At 64.2% G+C, this 13553-nt stretch overlaps 2 protein-coding genes across 12 annotated transcripts; one reads left to right on the top strand and one right to left on the bottom strand.

Annotated features, from left to right (window-relative positions):
- The first annotated feature begins 644 nt into the window (after positions 1 to 644).
- HMGA1 (high mobility group AT-hook 1) lies at positions 645 to 8057 on the top strand. Of its 4 annotated transcripts, none has more exons than XM_085561186.1 (6): positions 645 to 730; positions 969 to 1095; positions 4558 to 4662; positions 5333 to 5413; positions 5801 to 5851; positions 7821 to 8057. In XM_085561186.1, the coding sequence occupies exons 3-6, from the start codon at positions 4561 to 4563 to the stop codon at positions 7824 to 7826; spliced, it is 240 nt and encodes a 79-aa protein (XP_085417312.1). In that variant the 5' UTR covers positions 645 to 730; positions 969 to 1095; positions 4558 to 4560; the 3' UTR covers positions 7827 to 8057. The 4 variants fall into 4 exon arrangements, with proteins under 4 accessions (XP_085417312.1, XP_021391639.1, XP_021391640.1 ...); XM_021535964.4 differs by having other exon boundaries at positions 6927 to 8057; XM_021535965.4 differs by having other exon boundaries at positions 5330 to 5413.
- SMIM29 (small integral membrane protein 29) lies at positions 8026 to 10800 on the bottom strand. Of its 8 annotated transcripts, none has more exons than XM_085561180.1 (5): positions 10248 to 10301; positions 9263 to 9377; positions 9087 to 9112; positions 8912 to 9017; positions 8026 to 8656 (listed from the first exon to the last, which is right to left on the bottom strand). In XM_085561180.1, the coding sequence occupies exons 2-5, from the start codon at positions 9311 to 9313 to the stop codon at positions 8594 to 8596; spliced, it is 246 nt and encodes an 81-aa protein (XP_085417306.1). In that variant the 5' UTR covers positions 9314 to 9377; positions 10248 to 10301; the 3' UTR covers positions 8026 to 8593. The 8 variants fall into 8 exon arrangements, with proteins under 8 accessions (XP_085417306.1, XP_085417305.1, XP_085417311.1 ...); XM_085561179.1 differs by having other exon boundaries at positions 9203 to 9377; positions 10248 to 10298; XM_085561185.1 differs by lacking the exon at positions 10248 to 10301 and adding an exon at positions 9944 to 10177 and having other exon boundaries at positions 9203 to 9377.
- Positions 10801 to 13553: the final 2753 nt, after the last annotated feature.

The following is a 13553-nucleotide window of genomic DNA, read 5'->3' as shown; positions in this document are numbered from 1 at the left end:
TCTGAACAAAGCTCTTCCCTGCAGACTGAGCCCAGCACCTGCCTAAAGCCCCGGAGAGCCTCGGGGGCCCCCAGGAGCCCCCAAACCTCACTGTGCACCCAGCAGAACCTGCTCCCACACCAGCCTCCCCTTTCGGCGGTGGTGCTGCGGTAACGCATTCAATAAACACCGCAGCAGCATCCGAGGAGCCCCGGGGAGGGAGCCCCCCGACCCGGGGAGCAGAAGCTTTTTTGGGGAGCTGACCTGGTGGGGAGGCAGCAAACAGAAGGAGCATCGTGCTCCGGCCACCGGCACATGGCGATTGCCCCCGCGGGGCCACCAAACCCCAAAATACGGAAAGGGGAGAGCCACGGGTGTGACGATGGTGATTGTGGGGGGGGGGGTCACCCACAGTGGGGTCACCCAGCCGGGGGTCACCGCCACGACCCCGGCCGGGAGCGTTGGCAGAGGGGGGGATGAGGGTGTCTCCATCCTCTCCATCCTCCCCGGCCTGATCTCCACCCGCCGGGGGGGGACCCGGGGCGGGCAGGGCGGGCAGGGGCGCAGCCGCCGCCGCAGCGCTTTGAACGGTCCTATCGCTCCCGGCCGCGCCGCCCCGCGCCGCCCCCGCCGTGATGCGGCCCCGGCTCCGCCTCCCCCGCTCCGCCGGCGCTGGGAGCTCCCTTCGCCTGTTTGCCCTTATTTAATTTCGAGTGTGATTTTGCTATTTTTAGCAGCTGGATCCCCTCCAGTAAGGCTAGGAGCTCGCTCCGTTTTTTTTTTTCCCCCCTCTCCCCCCTTTCCCCCCCACCTCTTTTTTTTTTTTTTTTATTCCCCCCTCGTTCCCTTGCAAATGATTTTGACCCAGCTTCCTTCCTCCTGGAGCAATTTTTTTTTTTTTTTCTCTCGCTCTCTTTATTATTTATATAAATCCGCGGGGCCTGGCGGGGATGCGGGGCTGAGCCGCAGCCTCTCTCTTCTCCTTGCAGATCCGCAGTCGCCGCGGGCGGGGGGTCCCTTCGCTCCGCAACACAGACCCGCCGGGAAAAAAACAAAACCATCGAAAACCGGCCCCGAAACCCACGGCGAACGCCCGGCTCCGGGATCAAGCTGACTGTGAGTGCCACCTTCCTCTTCCTTCTGCCGCGGGGGCCGGGGCTTCGCTTCCCCCGGCCGCATGCGGGGACGGGCCGCGTGCGCCTGCCCGAGCTGGGCTTTATTATCGCTATTAATTATTGTTAATAGCAGCGTGATGCACCTGGGGGGGTGGGCCGGGCGGGGGTCCCCGCTCCCACCGCCGAGCGACTTCGCTCCACTTATTGGGCTGCGGGTGATGCAAACGCCCCGCACGGCGCTCGGGGCCCCGCACGTTCCCGGGACAGCCCCGGGACAGCCCCGGGACAGGCACCGTGCAAGGTGCGTGGGGGCCGCGCACCCGCGGGTCGGGGCGAAGTTGCGGGGCTGGGGGCTCAGGCGAACCCCCCAGCACGGTGCCCCGCAGCCCGCCTGCAGCGCCGGCTCCACGAGGGGTTTTATTACACCGCCCCCCACCCCCAGGACGGGGGCTTCACAAAGCCCTGATGGTGCCCTTCCTGCCTCTTTTCTTTCTCCTGCACCTCCCTCCTTCCTTTCCTTTATCACTTCCTTTTATTATGCATCCCAGGAAGGAAGGGGGGGACTTTCCTCAATGGCAGCCCCGGGGTGGGGTTCAGAGCAGCCCCGCGGCGGGTCGGGGCTAAGGAGGAGCCCGCACATCCCTCCCGGCCCGCACCCCTGCCCAACAGGCTCTTCAACTTCTGCTCCACGATTCCTTCCCCTCCTCCTTCCCCATCCCTCTGCCAGGAGGTGCGGCTGGGATCCTTCTCCAGCTGCCATCAGGCTGGATTTTCTGGGCGTGAAGAGCTTTTATTTATTTTTTTATATATATATATATATATATATACATTTATATATATTTTTTTTTTTTAAGATCTAAGCCCCCCCCGCCTGTCTTCCCGCTTCTCCTGGGCCGGTTTGTTTAATCTAAAGAGTAGGTGGCAGGAGCGAGGGATTTATGGGGTTATCAGCACAGAGCAGCGTAAGGCAGCGCAGGCGGCTGGGAAGGCAGGACCAGGCCCGAGAGCAGGAGGGAGCATCGCTCCGAGGGGACAGGTTGGTCCTTGTGCGACCCAGAGGTGGCTGCTGCGGAGCAGAGGGAGCGAGGAGGAGGCCCCCGAGGCTGAGCATCCACAGGGACGGAGAAGGGGAGGAGGTTTCCTTCCCCCAGCTCAATGGAGAGGCAGATGCGGCCCCTCCAAACCGTGCCGAGATGCTCCCCCCGCCCCTGGCGAGCCCGGCAGCCCCTGCCCGCGTCCCCCACTGATTCCTCCCTGCCTGGAAAGGTTTTCTCCCTCAGCTGCTTCCTCTCCTCCATGGCAACCCAGCTGCTCCCTCCCTCCCTGCTCGGCTCTGATGGCGTGTGAGCAGGGCCGGGGCTGCTCCCGCCATGTGCCCGGCGTGGTCCCCGCGGGCCGGGGGCACTGCGGGCGGCTGGGGCGGCTCTCGGGAGCGGGGCTGCCTGGGAAGGGGCTGGCATGGCAGAGGAGCAGCCCCCATTTCCAGCATCCTCCTTCCCAACCCCCTCTGCCAGAGCCCCCCGAGCCCCCTCAGCGCTGGAGCCCCTGCGGAGGAGAGGGGGTGGGATGAGGAAGGATGGGGGGTGGGATGAGAAGGGATTGGAGATGGGATGAGCAGGAATTGTGGGGTGGGATGAGCAGGGATTGGAGATGGGATGAGCAGGAATTGGAGGGTGGGATGAGCAGGAATTGGAGGGTGGGATGAGCAGGAATTGGGGATGGGATGAGCAGGAATTGGAGATGGGATGAGCAGGAATTGTGGGGTGGGATGAGCAGGAATTGGAGATGGGATGAGCAGGAATTGTGGGGTGGGATGAGCAGGAATTGGGGGGTGGGATGAGTAGGAATTGGGGGGTGGGATGGGATGCAGAGGGATGGGGGTGGGTGGAAGGTGCACGTGCTTTCCCCAGCACCAACAACTTTGCACAGCAGCTGCTTTGGGGGGCACAGGGCGGGCAGACCCAGCGGCACCTCCGACCCGTGCAGGGTTCCCTTGGCATTCCCAGCTGGAGCTGCTGTGGGGTCTGGTGGCCCCTCCAGAGGAGGAGAGCCCAGCAGGGTGGGGGTCATGCTGGGCCCATCTGTTTCCAGCTGCAGGAGGGGGCACGGAGCAGCTCGAGGCTGTGCTGCCTCTGACAGAGATTGACTTAAAAAGAGACAAAACCCCGTCCCAGCCCGACCAGCAGCCGGCCCTTTGCTGGCCTAAATCTAAACCATACTTCTTTTTTTTTTTTCCTAAGAGACTCCTTGAAGGGCTCTGGGATGCTGTGAGTAATATTTTCGGGGTGTTTACACTACAGCATGGTTTCTGTCTCCCAAAAAAAAAAAAAGACTCTGAGGGTGGTTTTTGTTGTTGTTGTTCTGCACTCATGAGTCACTTCCAGAGGGGAGCAGGAGCTGACGCCTGTTTTTTGAAAAGGCTCAGAGGTCTGAGTGGCTCCTCGGGGCTGCATGTCCTGCCCACACCCTCCCCAGTGAGGCTCAGCACCCCGGGGGGCTCAGCACCCTCTGCCCCCACAGCCCCGCTATCCCAGCTGCTCCAACACCATCAAACTGGGACCAGTTCCTCAAAGCTGAGCATTATTATCCCAGAGGCAGGAGGGTGCCTCCATCAGCACGCACAGACTGGGCACACGGCCTCGGAGCTGCCTCTGTTGCTGCTGGCAAGCCTCACATCCCCACGCTGGGCAGGTGTCCCCAGCATGGCCACGCTCACCCCGCCCGTGGGCTCACCGTGGGCAGCGGGGCTGTGGCAGCAATCCTGCCACATCCCGACTCCCTCCTGGGCTGCCAGCCGGGCACCGAGCCACCCCCACGGCTCTGGAAAAGCAGGTTTTCCCTGTGGCCCTGGGAAGCAGCGAGGTGGAGAGGGGAAGATGGAGCCTTTTCCTTGGTGGAATTGCTCCAGGAGCAAGGGAGAGCTGCCCAGCCCTTTGGGACGTGCACAGGGGAGGTGACAACCCAGCGTCCTCAGGTCAAGGGCTCAGCCTTACCCCCAGCTAGGCAGGAACAGGGGTGCAGCAGCGCCGAGGATGGGGTGGGGTGGGGAGCAGGGCTGTGGGACCCTGAGCCCCGCTCCAAGGCACTGGCACCCCCCTGGGGGCACCCAAGGTGCCCAGTGCCACCACTCGCCCTGCCCCAACTCGCGGTGCCAGCAGCACATCTGGGATTTCAGGTTAAATCTGGAGCCTCTGCTCTCCTCGAGGGCTCTGCAGGATGGGCTGGCCAAGCTGCTGCTCCCCAAACTCCTGAGGGGACCCCAGGAGTGGCTGCTCCTGCAGGGTGGCCGTGGGCTGGGGGCACTGCCCTGCAGCCAGCGCATTTTGCTCCCCGGCTGGTGCCAGGGGCACGCAGGGGACATCTCTGCTGCCCCAGGGTGAGGGTGTCGGGGCTGGCACGGCGAGCCAGAGCCGTGCCTGACTGACCTTCCTCCCTCCCACTCCTCCTCACCCTGCTGGGACAGACGATGAGTGAATCCAGCGCCAAATCCAGCCAGCCCCTGGCCTCCAAAGGGGAGAAAGACGTCTCGGAGAAGAGGGGCCGAGGGCGGCCTAGGAAGAAGCCGCAGGTACGTGGGGTCCCCTTGGAGAAAGGGGGGCCTTGAGCACCCCCAGGGTGTGGGGCAGCAGGAGATCCCCCCACACCTACACCCCAGGCTGGGGACACCCCCAGTGCAGCCCTGTTACCCCTTTGGGCAGCACCTCCCCAGGGCTCAGCAGCAGCAAAACCTTCCTGGGGGTGTCCAGAGCCCCCCCAGAGCTCCTGGCCCCGGCTGGGGGCTCTCCTGCCCCTCCCCAGGCCCTGCTGAACCTGCCTTTGCAGACAGGCTAATTAAAGCCCCATTAGCAAAAGCTGCTCAGAGAGATAAGATGCTGCTGAAGCCTTTATAGTACCAAACCCCCCCAGCTCCCCCCGAGGCAGGTGGGGTTTTGTGCACATGGTTTTCCTGCAGAAAAGGTGATTTGTGGCTTCCCCAAGACGCTTCCTCAGCAGGGAGCGGGGTCTGGGCTGAAGGGACCATCCAGCTGGGCTGAGTGGGTGATGCTGGGGGTGGAAAAGGTCACGTTTGCCCAGCTGAAGGACACGCAGGAGCCTGTGCCTGGCGTCTGACCACCAATCCCAGTGTGACCAGTGCTCCCAGTAGCACACGGAGCATCTCTGCCGGGGACAACGGGACTGCCAGGCTGCACTGCAAACCACTCTGGGCGTGCAAACCCCCCAAAATCTTCCTCCAGCAGGAGCCCAGCGAGGCCCCGACCCCCAAGAGACCCCGTGGACGGCCGAAGGGCAGCAAAAACAAGGCCACCACAAAGGGCAGGGTAGGTACCCAGGATGGGGCTGCTCCAGCTTCCACAGGCCCGGTTTGAGCTCAGTTATGGACAATTCGGGGCAGATCTGCCTCCGAGGTGGGGATGGGGGGAGGAATCTGGCCCAGGGAGGGTGGGGGGGCTGTGTGTCAGCACCAGGACACCACCCGAGATAAACCTGTTTGCAAAACAGGCGACTCACATCCTGCACCCACCTCGTGACTCACGGGGCATCCAGGGGGGCTGGGGGGGCTCGGGGGGCTGGCAGCACCGCCCCGGGAGATGCCAGTGGGGTGATGAATCCGGCAGTCACGGTGGGAGGAAGGGGAACACCGCCCACCCCCGCCAGCATCCTGGGGACAGCCTGACCAAAATGCCTTTTTTGTTCTCCCGGCTCAGAAAGCTGCAGTCACGCCAGGGAGGAAACCTCGAGGGCGACCCAAAAAATCGGTAAGCGGGCTTTTCCTTTCCCCCCATCCACCCTGGCAGGGTGCTGGGCACTCTGGGGGCACAGCAGCTCCCCGGAGAGCCCCGTGAGGCTGTTGGGTGGAGGTGCTCAGAGCACTTGAGCGAGTAGAACACGCACACGGTGGGCTCTGAAACCTCTGGAGGTGGGGTTTTGAGGAATCCTGCCCACCCCACATCCCCATGGACCCACGAGCAGCCTGGCTGGCTGGTCCTGCCCTGGGGACATGCTGACATTCCTTCCTCCCTTCCCTGAGCTTCCCCTCCTCCATTTCCCCCCTCTGTTGGCAGCTCAGGCAGGTGCCAGGTACCCCGGGCAGTCTCATCTCCCTTCCCTGCCTGTCCCGGATTTTGCTCCTTTTCCCACTGAAATTCCTGGCAGAGCCAAGGGCTTGGGGCCAGCCAGGGCTGCAAACCCCAGGTGCCATCCTGCCAGGGGTGTCACCGTGCCAGGGATGTCACCGTGCCAGGAGTGCCACCGTGCCAGGGGTGTCACCATGTCGGGGGTGTCACCGTGCTGGGGGCAGTTTGGGGACTCCAGGGCGGGCAGCTGGAGCTGGGGGTGTGTGTGAGGTGCCTGTCCCGTGCCAGCGGGGCCGTGCTGGGACACGATGTCCTGCGATGTCCCGCTCTGGCAGGCGCGGTGGCGTTTTTGTGAGTGGCGCGGGAGGAAGCGGGGCTGGCGTGACTCGGCCTCGGTCAGCCCCGAGTCCCCGCCACCCCCGGGGTCACGGCCACCCACCCCGGCCCCGGGGCTGCACGGGGACAGCCGGGGCTGGACACCCGACAGCCACGGCTGCCACCCCCCCCACCCCGGTGGCCACTGGGGACCCGGCTCCAGAGGTGTTGGTGGGGCTGTGGTCTCCCCTCCTCACTTCCCTCCTGGGATTTCACCTCCAAGCTAGAGTCAGGGCCGCTCCTTGAAGCCAGGACGGGGCCGTGCCTCAGTTTCCCTCGCTGCACAAGGGGTGTGATGCGCCTGGCCAGCCCTTGGCGCGGGGGCAGCAGAGTGGGGCCGCTCTCCTTTCCACCCCCCCGGCCACGCTCCCTTGCCTTGCAGCAGCAGGACGAGGAGGAGGTGAACATTTCCCAGGAGTCATCCGAGGAGGAGCAGTGACACCTCCCGAACCCGGCGCTACCTCATCGCCCGACGGCCCCGCGGCGGCCGGGGGAGAGGGGTGGGGAGAGACCCACTGTGCCGCCCTGGCTTCCTCCTCCTCCTCCTCCCTCCTCCGCTCCCTCCTCACCCTCAGACAACGGCAGCACTGGAAAATGGCCCAACCCGGGCGGCCCCCGCAGCCCCCGCCCGGGGGGGCACTGCCCCAGCTCCCCCTCCCCAGCCCTGGGCTTTGGGCACCCCACTGGAAAGGGGGATCACGGCAGAGAGCCGGGCTGGCACCCCCACCTTCGCTGCCCCCCGTGCAGTGATCTCACCCCACCAAAGTGGGGCTGGCTGCCCCCCCAGCACTGGGCTCGGCAGGGAAGAGACGGGGGGGCAGTGAAGGTGAGACCCCCCCCAAAATGCGTTAGACCTTTGCTCTGGCCTGCTGCTACCCTGGGCAGCCCCCTTCGTCCCCCCAGCCCTGGGTGACTGCACTGTGTGCGGGAGCAGCTCCCGCGGCGCTGCCGGGGCCCGGTGCCCATCCCGGGGGTGCCCACCCTCGGGGTGCCCGAGCACGGCTGGCCCCGGGCAGCCCTCTCCTCATAGGTTCTGGTATATATTTTTTTTTTTGTTTAGTATTTTTTTTTTTCCTTTCATTCACAACTACCTCTGGATATTTAAGTTCCACTCTCTGAACTCACGGATGTGCTGCTGCGCTGCCAGGGCACCGTGGGCTCGGTGGTTCCTGTTTTCGGAGTGTTGCTGGGGGCTGTGGGGTATTTTTTTTTTTTCCCCCTCCTTTTTTTTGGGCTTCATTTTTCTTTTTTTTTTTTTTTTAATTGTTATTTTGAGGTCTAGTTTGCTCTGCTGCTTCAAGGGATCGAGGCTGGCAGGGCAGAGGTGTGGAGGGACCATGGGATGCTCCCCCTTCCCCTCTGCCCCGGCACGACGGCTGCAGCGGGACCGGAGGTCGGTGCCGGGCGGCCCCGGCGGGAGAGAATCGGGGTTTGGTTTGGGTTTTTTTTTGGTTCACTGTTAACGACCTTTTGGGTTCCTATTTGCAGTTACTTGAATAAAACATTTTATGGATGTTTGTGACGCCTCTGTCCCGGGCCCCGGCTGGGTGGGGCAGGGCTGGCTCCTCCCGGGGTACCTCCACAGGGACATCCAGGCATCCACGGGGATGAGCTGCCGATGGAAACACGAACAGGCAAAGCCCTGCTGCCCCCCAAACTCCCACCCAAGGCCGGGAACCCCCAGCCTCACTCGGAGCCTCGGAGCCAAGGCAGAGACGCATTTATTCACCCCATCTTCCCCCAGGCATCCCGTGCCAGCAGAGCCTGCTGCTCCCTGCCAGTCTGCCAGCCCCAGCAGGCCCTCCTGGGCTTTCCAAGGGGCTGCTGCAACAGTTCAAGAAAAAAAAAAAAAAAAAAGGCAAAAAAGGCAAAACCAGGCACTGAGGTAGATGTCCCATCCTGGTCAGTGCTCAGACGTGGGGGCAGCAGCTGTGGCATCGTGGCACCACCGCGGGCACATCCTGCCCGTTCTGGCTGATGGAACCGGAGCTGCTGCCCCGTCCTCCCTCCCCTCCGGCGGGCAGGATCCTGTCCCGGTGCTCCGGGCAGTCAGGCCCTCCAGTCCCTGCGCGGGGGCCAAGGGGATGAGGAACCCCCCCAGCCAGGCACCACCTGCAACAAACACAAAGGAACACACCTACAGCCAGGGCGGGTGGGGAAGGCGCTGCCCACGCAGCCCAACCCTCCCAAAACCCTCTGGATTACATCCAAAGCCCAACTCCCACAAGGTCAGACTCTATGTTCTTGGAGGTTTTTCCCGACCTTAATGATTCCATGATTCCCAGAGCTCCCTGGGGACAGGCACCTCATTTGCTGCTTCAATTTTTCATGGGAAAAGCGGATAGAATTCCCAGCACAGCGACCCACCTGAGCCTCCTCAGCCTCCACCAGCAGCTCCTGCTCCGACTCGGGCGGTTCCTCAGCCGGGTCGTAGCTGTACATGGGCAGCAGCCGGTGCCGCAGCCGCTCGGACCTGCCGGGGGTCGCTGGTGAGTGCAGCCCCCGCCGGCCCCGCCGCCCCCCGCCCCGCGGCCGCGCTCACCTGCGCTTCTTCTTCACGTACATCACCTGCGGGGAAAGGCAAAGGCATCAGCGGCGGGGGCTCCGCGCCCCCCGGTGCCTCCCGGTGCCCCCCGGTGCCTCCCCCCGCCCACTCACCGCGGCCAGGAGGGCACCGAGGAGGGTGAGGAGGAGGAAGGGCCCGAGCACGGAGCCCACCAGCGAGTCCCCCGCCGCGCCCGGGGCCGTGGGCGCCGTGGCGTTGCTCATGGCCCAGCGCCGGCTCCTGCCCGCATCGGGGGGACGCGCCCGTCCGGCCCCACGGACGGGAGCTCTGCAAGCCACAGGCGGCCCCAGCAATGATCCCCACCCCGGGAATGACCCCCACCCCGGGAATGACCCCCGCCCCGGGAATGACCCCCGCCCCGGGAATGACCCCCGCCCCGGGAATTCACCGCCAGGGAATGACCCCCACCCCAGGAAAGACCCCCGGCCCGGGAATGACCCCCACCCCGGGAATTCACCGCCAGGGAATGACCCCCACCCCAGGAAAGACCCCCGGCCCGGGAATGACCCCCACCCCGGGAATTCACCGCCAGGGAATGACCCCCACCCCAGGAAAGACCCCCGGCCCGGGAATGACCCCCACCCCGGGAATTCACCGCCAGGGAATGACCCCCACCCCAGGAAAGACCCCCGGCCCGGGAATGACCCCCCCCCCCAACAACCCCGGGAAATCACCGCCAGGGAATGACCCCCACCCCGGGAATGATCCACCACCCAGGAACGACCCCCCTCCCGGAAATTCAACGCCCGGGAATGACCCCCTCCCTCCCGGGAATTCACTGCCCAGGAATGACCCACCGCCCAGGAATGACGAGCGCTCAGGTAATAACCCACCTCCCGCCCGGTAATAACCAACTACCCGGTGCTGATCCGCCGCCCGGTATCACCCCGTGGCGGGGCGGGGGGGGGTCACCCCGCACCCCCTCCCTGCGGAGCTGAGGCTCGGGGGGCGATCCGCCTCCAGCAGCGGGACCCCCGCACTGGGCTGTGCCCGGGACACCCCCGGGCTCCCCGACCCCCACCCCAATTCCCCCCCTTTCCTCCCTGTCCGGTTCGGGATGTCCCGGGGGTCTCCCCCCCTTCCCCCCCCGCCCACTCCGGGGATCCCCGCGCGCGCGCCCCGCCCGGCCCCGCCCACCTGCGCGCGCCGCCCGCGCCCGGAACCCGCGCGGCGCGTGACGGACGCGGGGCGGGGCCAATGGGTGGAGCCAATGGGCGTGAGCAGTGGGCGGGACAAATGGGTGTGGCCAATGGGCGTGAGCAGTGGGCGGGACAAATGGGTGTGGCCAATGGGCGGGGCTTGGGGCGGGGCGGTGGCGCCGCGCGGCCGGCAGGGGGCGGCAAAGACCGGGCGGGGGGGTGCGGGGGGAGAGGGAACCGGGCAGAGAAACGCCGGGAAAATGGAAAAATGGGAGCGCGAGGAGGGGAAAAACGGGGAAAAACATCGGGAGGAAGGGGGAAAAGGCCCCTGCGATGGGCACAAGGAAAGGCGAGCGGAGGGGTGGGCGGATGGATGGAGGGAAGCAAAAAAATGAAAAAAAAAGGCAAAATTAGGCACTGAGGTAGATGTCCCGTCCTGGGGGAATTGGACATCTTGCCAAGGTGAGTGTTCAACTAGGGGTGCGGGTGAGAGAAGAGAGAGGGATGGATGGATGGATGGATGGATGGATGCATGGATGGAAGGATGCATGGATGGAAGGATGGATGACGGATGGATGGATGACGGATGGATGGAGGGATGGATGGATAATGGATGGATGGAAGGATGGATGACGGATGGATGGATGGAGGAATGGATGACGGATGTATGGATGGATGGATGGATGGACGGATATGTGGTTGTGGTGGGACACAACCACCCACAGGGGATGGCCGGGTTCCAGGGGTGCCAGGAGCACAGGCAGGGTCACCCACCCTGGGGGCTGCTGTGGGTCCCTGGCCGGGGGCTCCTGCTGTGGCCGCTGTCCCCCAGGCTGGACCCGTGGGAGCTTTGGCAGGGGCTGTGACGGTGCCAGCAGTGTCACCCACGGTGGTGGCAGCGCCCCAGCCCTGATCCCGGCCGCAGGGCTAATCCGCTTTGCCCGCGGGGACCAGATGGTCCCGCTAAGTGGGTCAGGCAGGAGCGGGGGACACCGGGGAGCTCCGGCCCCGCTGCGCTCCCCGACAGCTGCAAAAAGCAATCATCGAGTGGGATGAGGTGGAAGAGGAGCCTGGACGTGGCGGGGCTGGGGGGACGCAGCCCCCAGGCTGGCAGCAGGGCAGGGCTCAGGCCCTGCGGAGCACCAGGAGCCTCCTGAGCTGGTAGGGAAGAGCAGCAGCTGGGCTGCAGCCTCTGGGATGGAGCTGCCCGTGGCACAGCCACTGTACCCTGCCTGCAGCACTGCCCTGCCTTCAGCACTGCCCATACCAGTCCCCACACTGCTGCCCTCACCTCCTGCCCAGCCCATGCAGGGTTATTTTCCTCTCTCCACACCAGAAAAGGGCACCAGCTGTCCTAGAGTGCCCAACAGCCTTTGTTCCCGGTGTCCCGATGTCCCCAGGGGTCCCGCTGGCCCCACCAGCCCACGCTGACTCCTCTCCCCGGCAGTGGCACTGGTCTCCTTGTCTGTGTTGATGCCCCCCTGCCCCAGAGACCCTTCCCAAACCAGCCCCAGCCCCTGTTCAGCACTGCAATGGGAGAACCACAGAGAGGGACAGGACCCCCAGTTCCCCCCAGCCCAGCGCTGACACCTCAGGAGCCTTCCACGCTGCTGCCCATCCCCTCCCAGCCCAACCCTGCTGTGCCAGGGCTAAAAATAAATCCATCCATTTCTAGGAAAGCTCCTTGGAGAGCATGAGCGAGTGGGAGCACATGGCCAGGAGGAGCATGCGTGGTCCTCGGGAGGAGACCGGGGGCCACCAGGCCCCTCCACACGGCCAGAGCCAGCCCAGGACACCTGCAGCACCCCCAGATCACACGTGGACATTTATTTTTTACCAATCCATTGTTTCCCAGAGCTCCCAGATGAGGGAAAAGGGGAGCCAAGGCCGGGGCAGCACAGGACCTGCTCATCCCTGGAGAAATCTCCCCCTTGCTAAGCTTGGGGTGGGGAAGGATGTCAGGGGGGCTGAGGCCATCACCACCCATCCTGGGGACAAAGCACCTTCATCACTGGGGTTTACAGGGCGTCAGCCAGGCCGAGAAAGCTGCAATAGCAACACAGGGTATTTATTTCTTTTATCGCTGCCCCAAACCCCGCTGGGAGCCCCCTCCCCTGCGCTCCTCGGCCCCCAGCACATCACTGGGGACAGCTTTGCTGAGCCGCTAAGCTCCCGTTTAAGCAGCTGAGCGCCAAGCGGCCGGATTTGCAGGCAGAGCATCCCTCCGGCTGCTCAGCCAGAGCATCCCTCCGGCTGCTCACCCGCCCAGAAACGCCGGGCTGGGGCCGGGGCTGGGGCCGGGGCCGGTCCCGGCTCTGCCCCCTCGGGCATTAACGCCGCCGTCAGCACAGATTCATTCTGGGCATGCTGCAGGAGCCCGGCCACATCCACATCCCAAAGGGAATCAGCAGAGGCTGGCTCAGGGATGGGTCTCCACACCAGGACGCGTTTGCTTCGCCTTTCCCTGGCCAGGCAGGCAGCCCCAGGGATGCCGGTGCTGTCGGTGCCTCTCCCACGGCTGTTCCATGGGGAAGGATTTTGGGACAGAGGTGGGAGCACCTTCGGAGGCTCCTCGAGGCTCTCCCCTTAAAATGCCCGTTTTTATTGCAGGGTGTGTGCCCCATCAGCGAGCCCAGCTCAGCACCAGGCTGGTGGTGACATCCCTGCAGTTGGTGACATCCCTGCAGCTGGTGACATCTGCCAGGCTGTGACTGTCCCAAGCCACTGCAGGGAGATTTCTCCTTGGAAAACTCTCCCAGGACGGAGAGACCAGGCAGGAGGCAGAGCCGTGTGAAACCCTGGCGTGTTGATTGGTTGGCACTGGATTGCAGCCCACGCTCTCGGCAAACTGGCAGCCCCCGATTTTATTTTTTGCCATTTTTCGCTCTTTTAAAGACAGCGACGGGCTCCCTCTCACACTGAACAGAGGAAACCCCTCGTGCCAGGACCATCCAGCTTTACCTCATCAGACTCAGAATCAGGCAGGGATGTCCTGCACCTGCCAGCCAGGACCGAGCAGGAGCAAACACCTCCTGCAGGAGGGGCTGAGCACGAAGGGACCAGCTCAGACACAAAGCAGAGACAAACCCCACAGCTCTGGCCAGCCCTGGAGCTTATTTTGGGGAGGAATGGAGAAGCCTCAGGCAAACACACCTATGGACAGGAGGCTGGACGATGGACCCTGGTCCTTTCTCCCTCAGCTGGGGTCTGGGGTCCCGTTCTGCTGATTTGGGGGACTGCCAGGAGCCCCCCATGTACACAGAGCTCATGGAAGGACTGAGCAGCAAATGCAAAGTGATCATTC

Source organism: Lonchura striata, chromosome 26 (assembly GCF_050655825.1).
Source record: "Lonchura striata isolate lonStrDom1 chromosome 26, ASM5065582v1, whole genome shotgun sequence".
In the NCBI taxonomy this organism is placed as follows: Eukaryota; Metazoa; Chordata; class Aves; order Passeriformes; family Estrildidae; genus Lonchura; species Lonchura striata.
The sequence above is the reverse complement of the archived record's forward strand: the minus strand, read 5'-3'. Positions and strand labels throughout refer to the sequence as shown.

Coding starts and splice junctions, on each gene's coding strand:
- HMGA1 (XM_021535961.4), top strand. CDS start 4,561: ATGAGTGAATCCAGCGCCAAATCCAGCCAGCCCCTGGCCTCCAAAGGG. Junction 4,663..5,329: donor GGCCTAGGAAGAAGCCGCAG/GTACGTGGGGTC, acceptor ATCTTCCTCCAG/CAGGAGCCCAGCGAGGCCCC. Junction 5,852..6,926: donor GAGGGCGACCCAAAAAATCG/GTAAGCGGGCTT, acceptor CTTGCCTTGCAG/CAGCAGGACGAGGAGGAGGT.
- SMIM29 (XM_085561178.1), bottom strand. CDS start 10,702: ATGTCCAATTCCCCCAGGACGGGACATCTACCTCAGTGCCTAATTTTG. Junction 9,378..10,247: donor GGCGCGGGCGGCGCGCGCAG/GTGGGCGGGGCC, acceptor TGTGGCTTGCAG/AGCTCCCGTCCGTGGGGCCG. Junction 9,018..9,086: donor TACGTGAAGAAGAAGCGCAG/GTGAGCGCGGCC, acceptor GACCCCCGGCAG/GTCCGAGCGGCTGCGGCACC.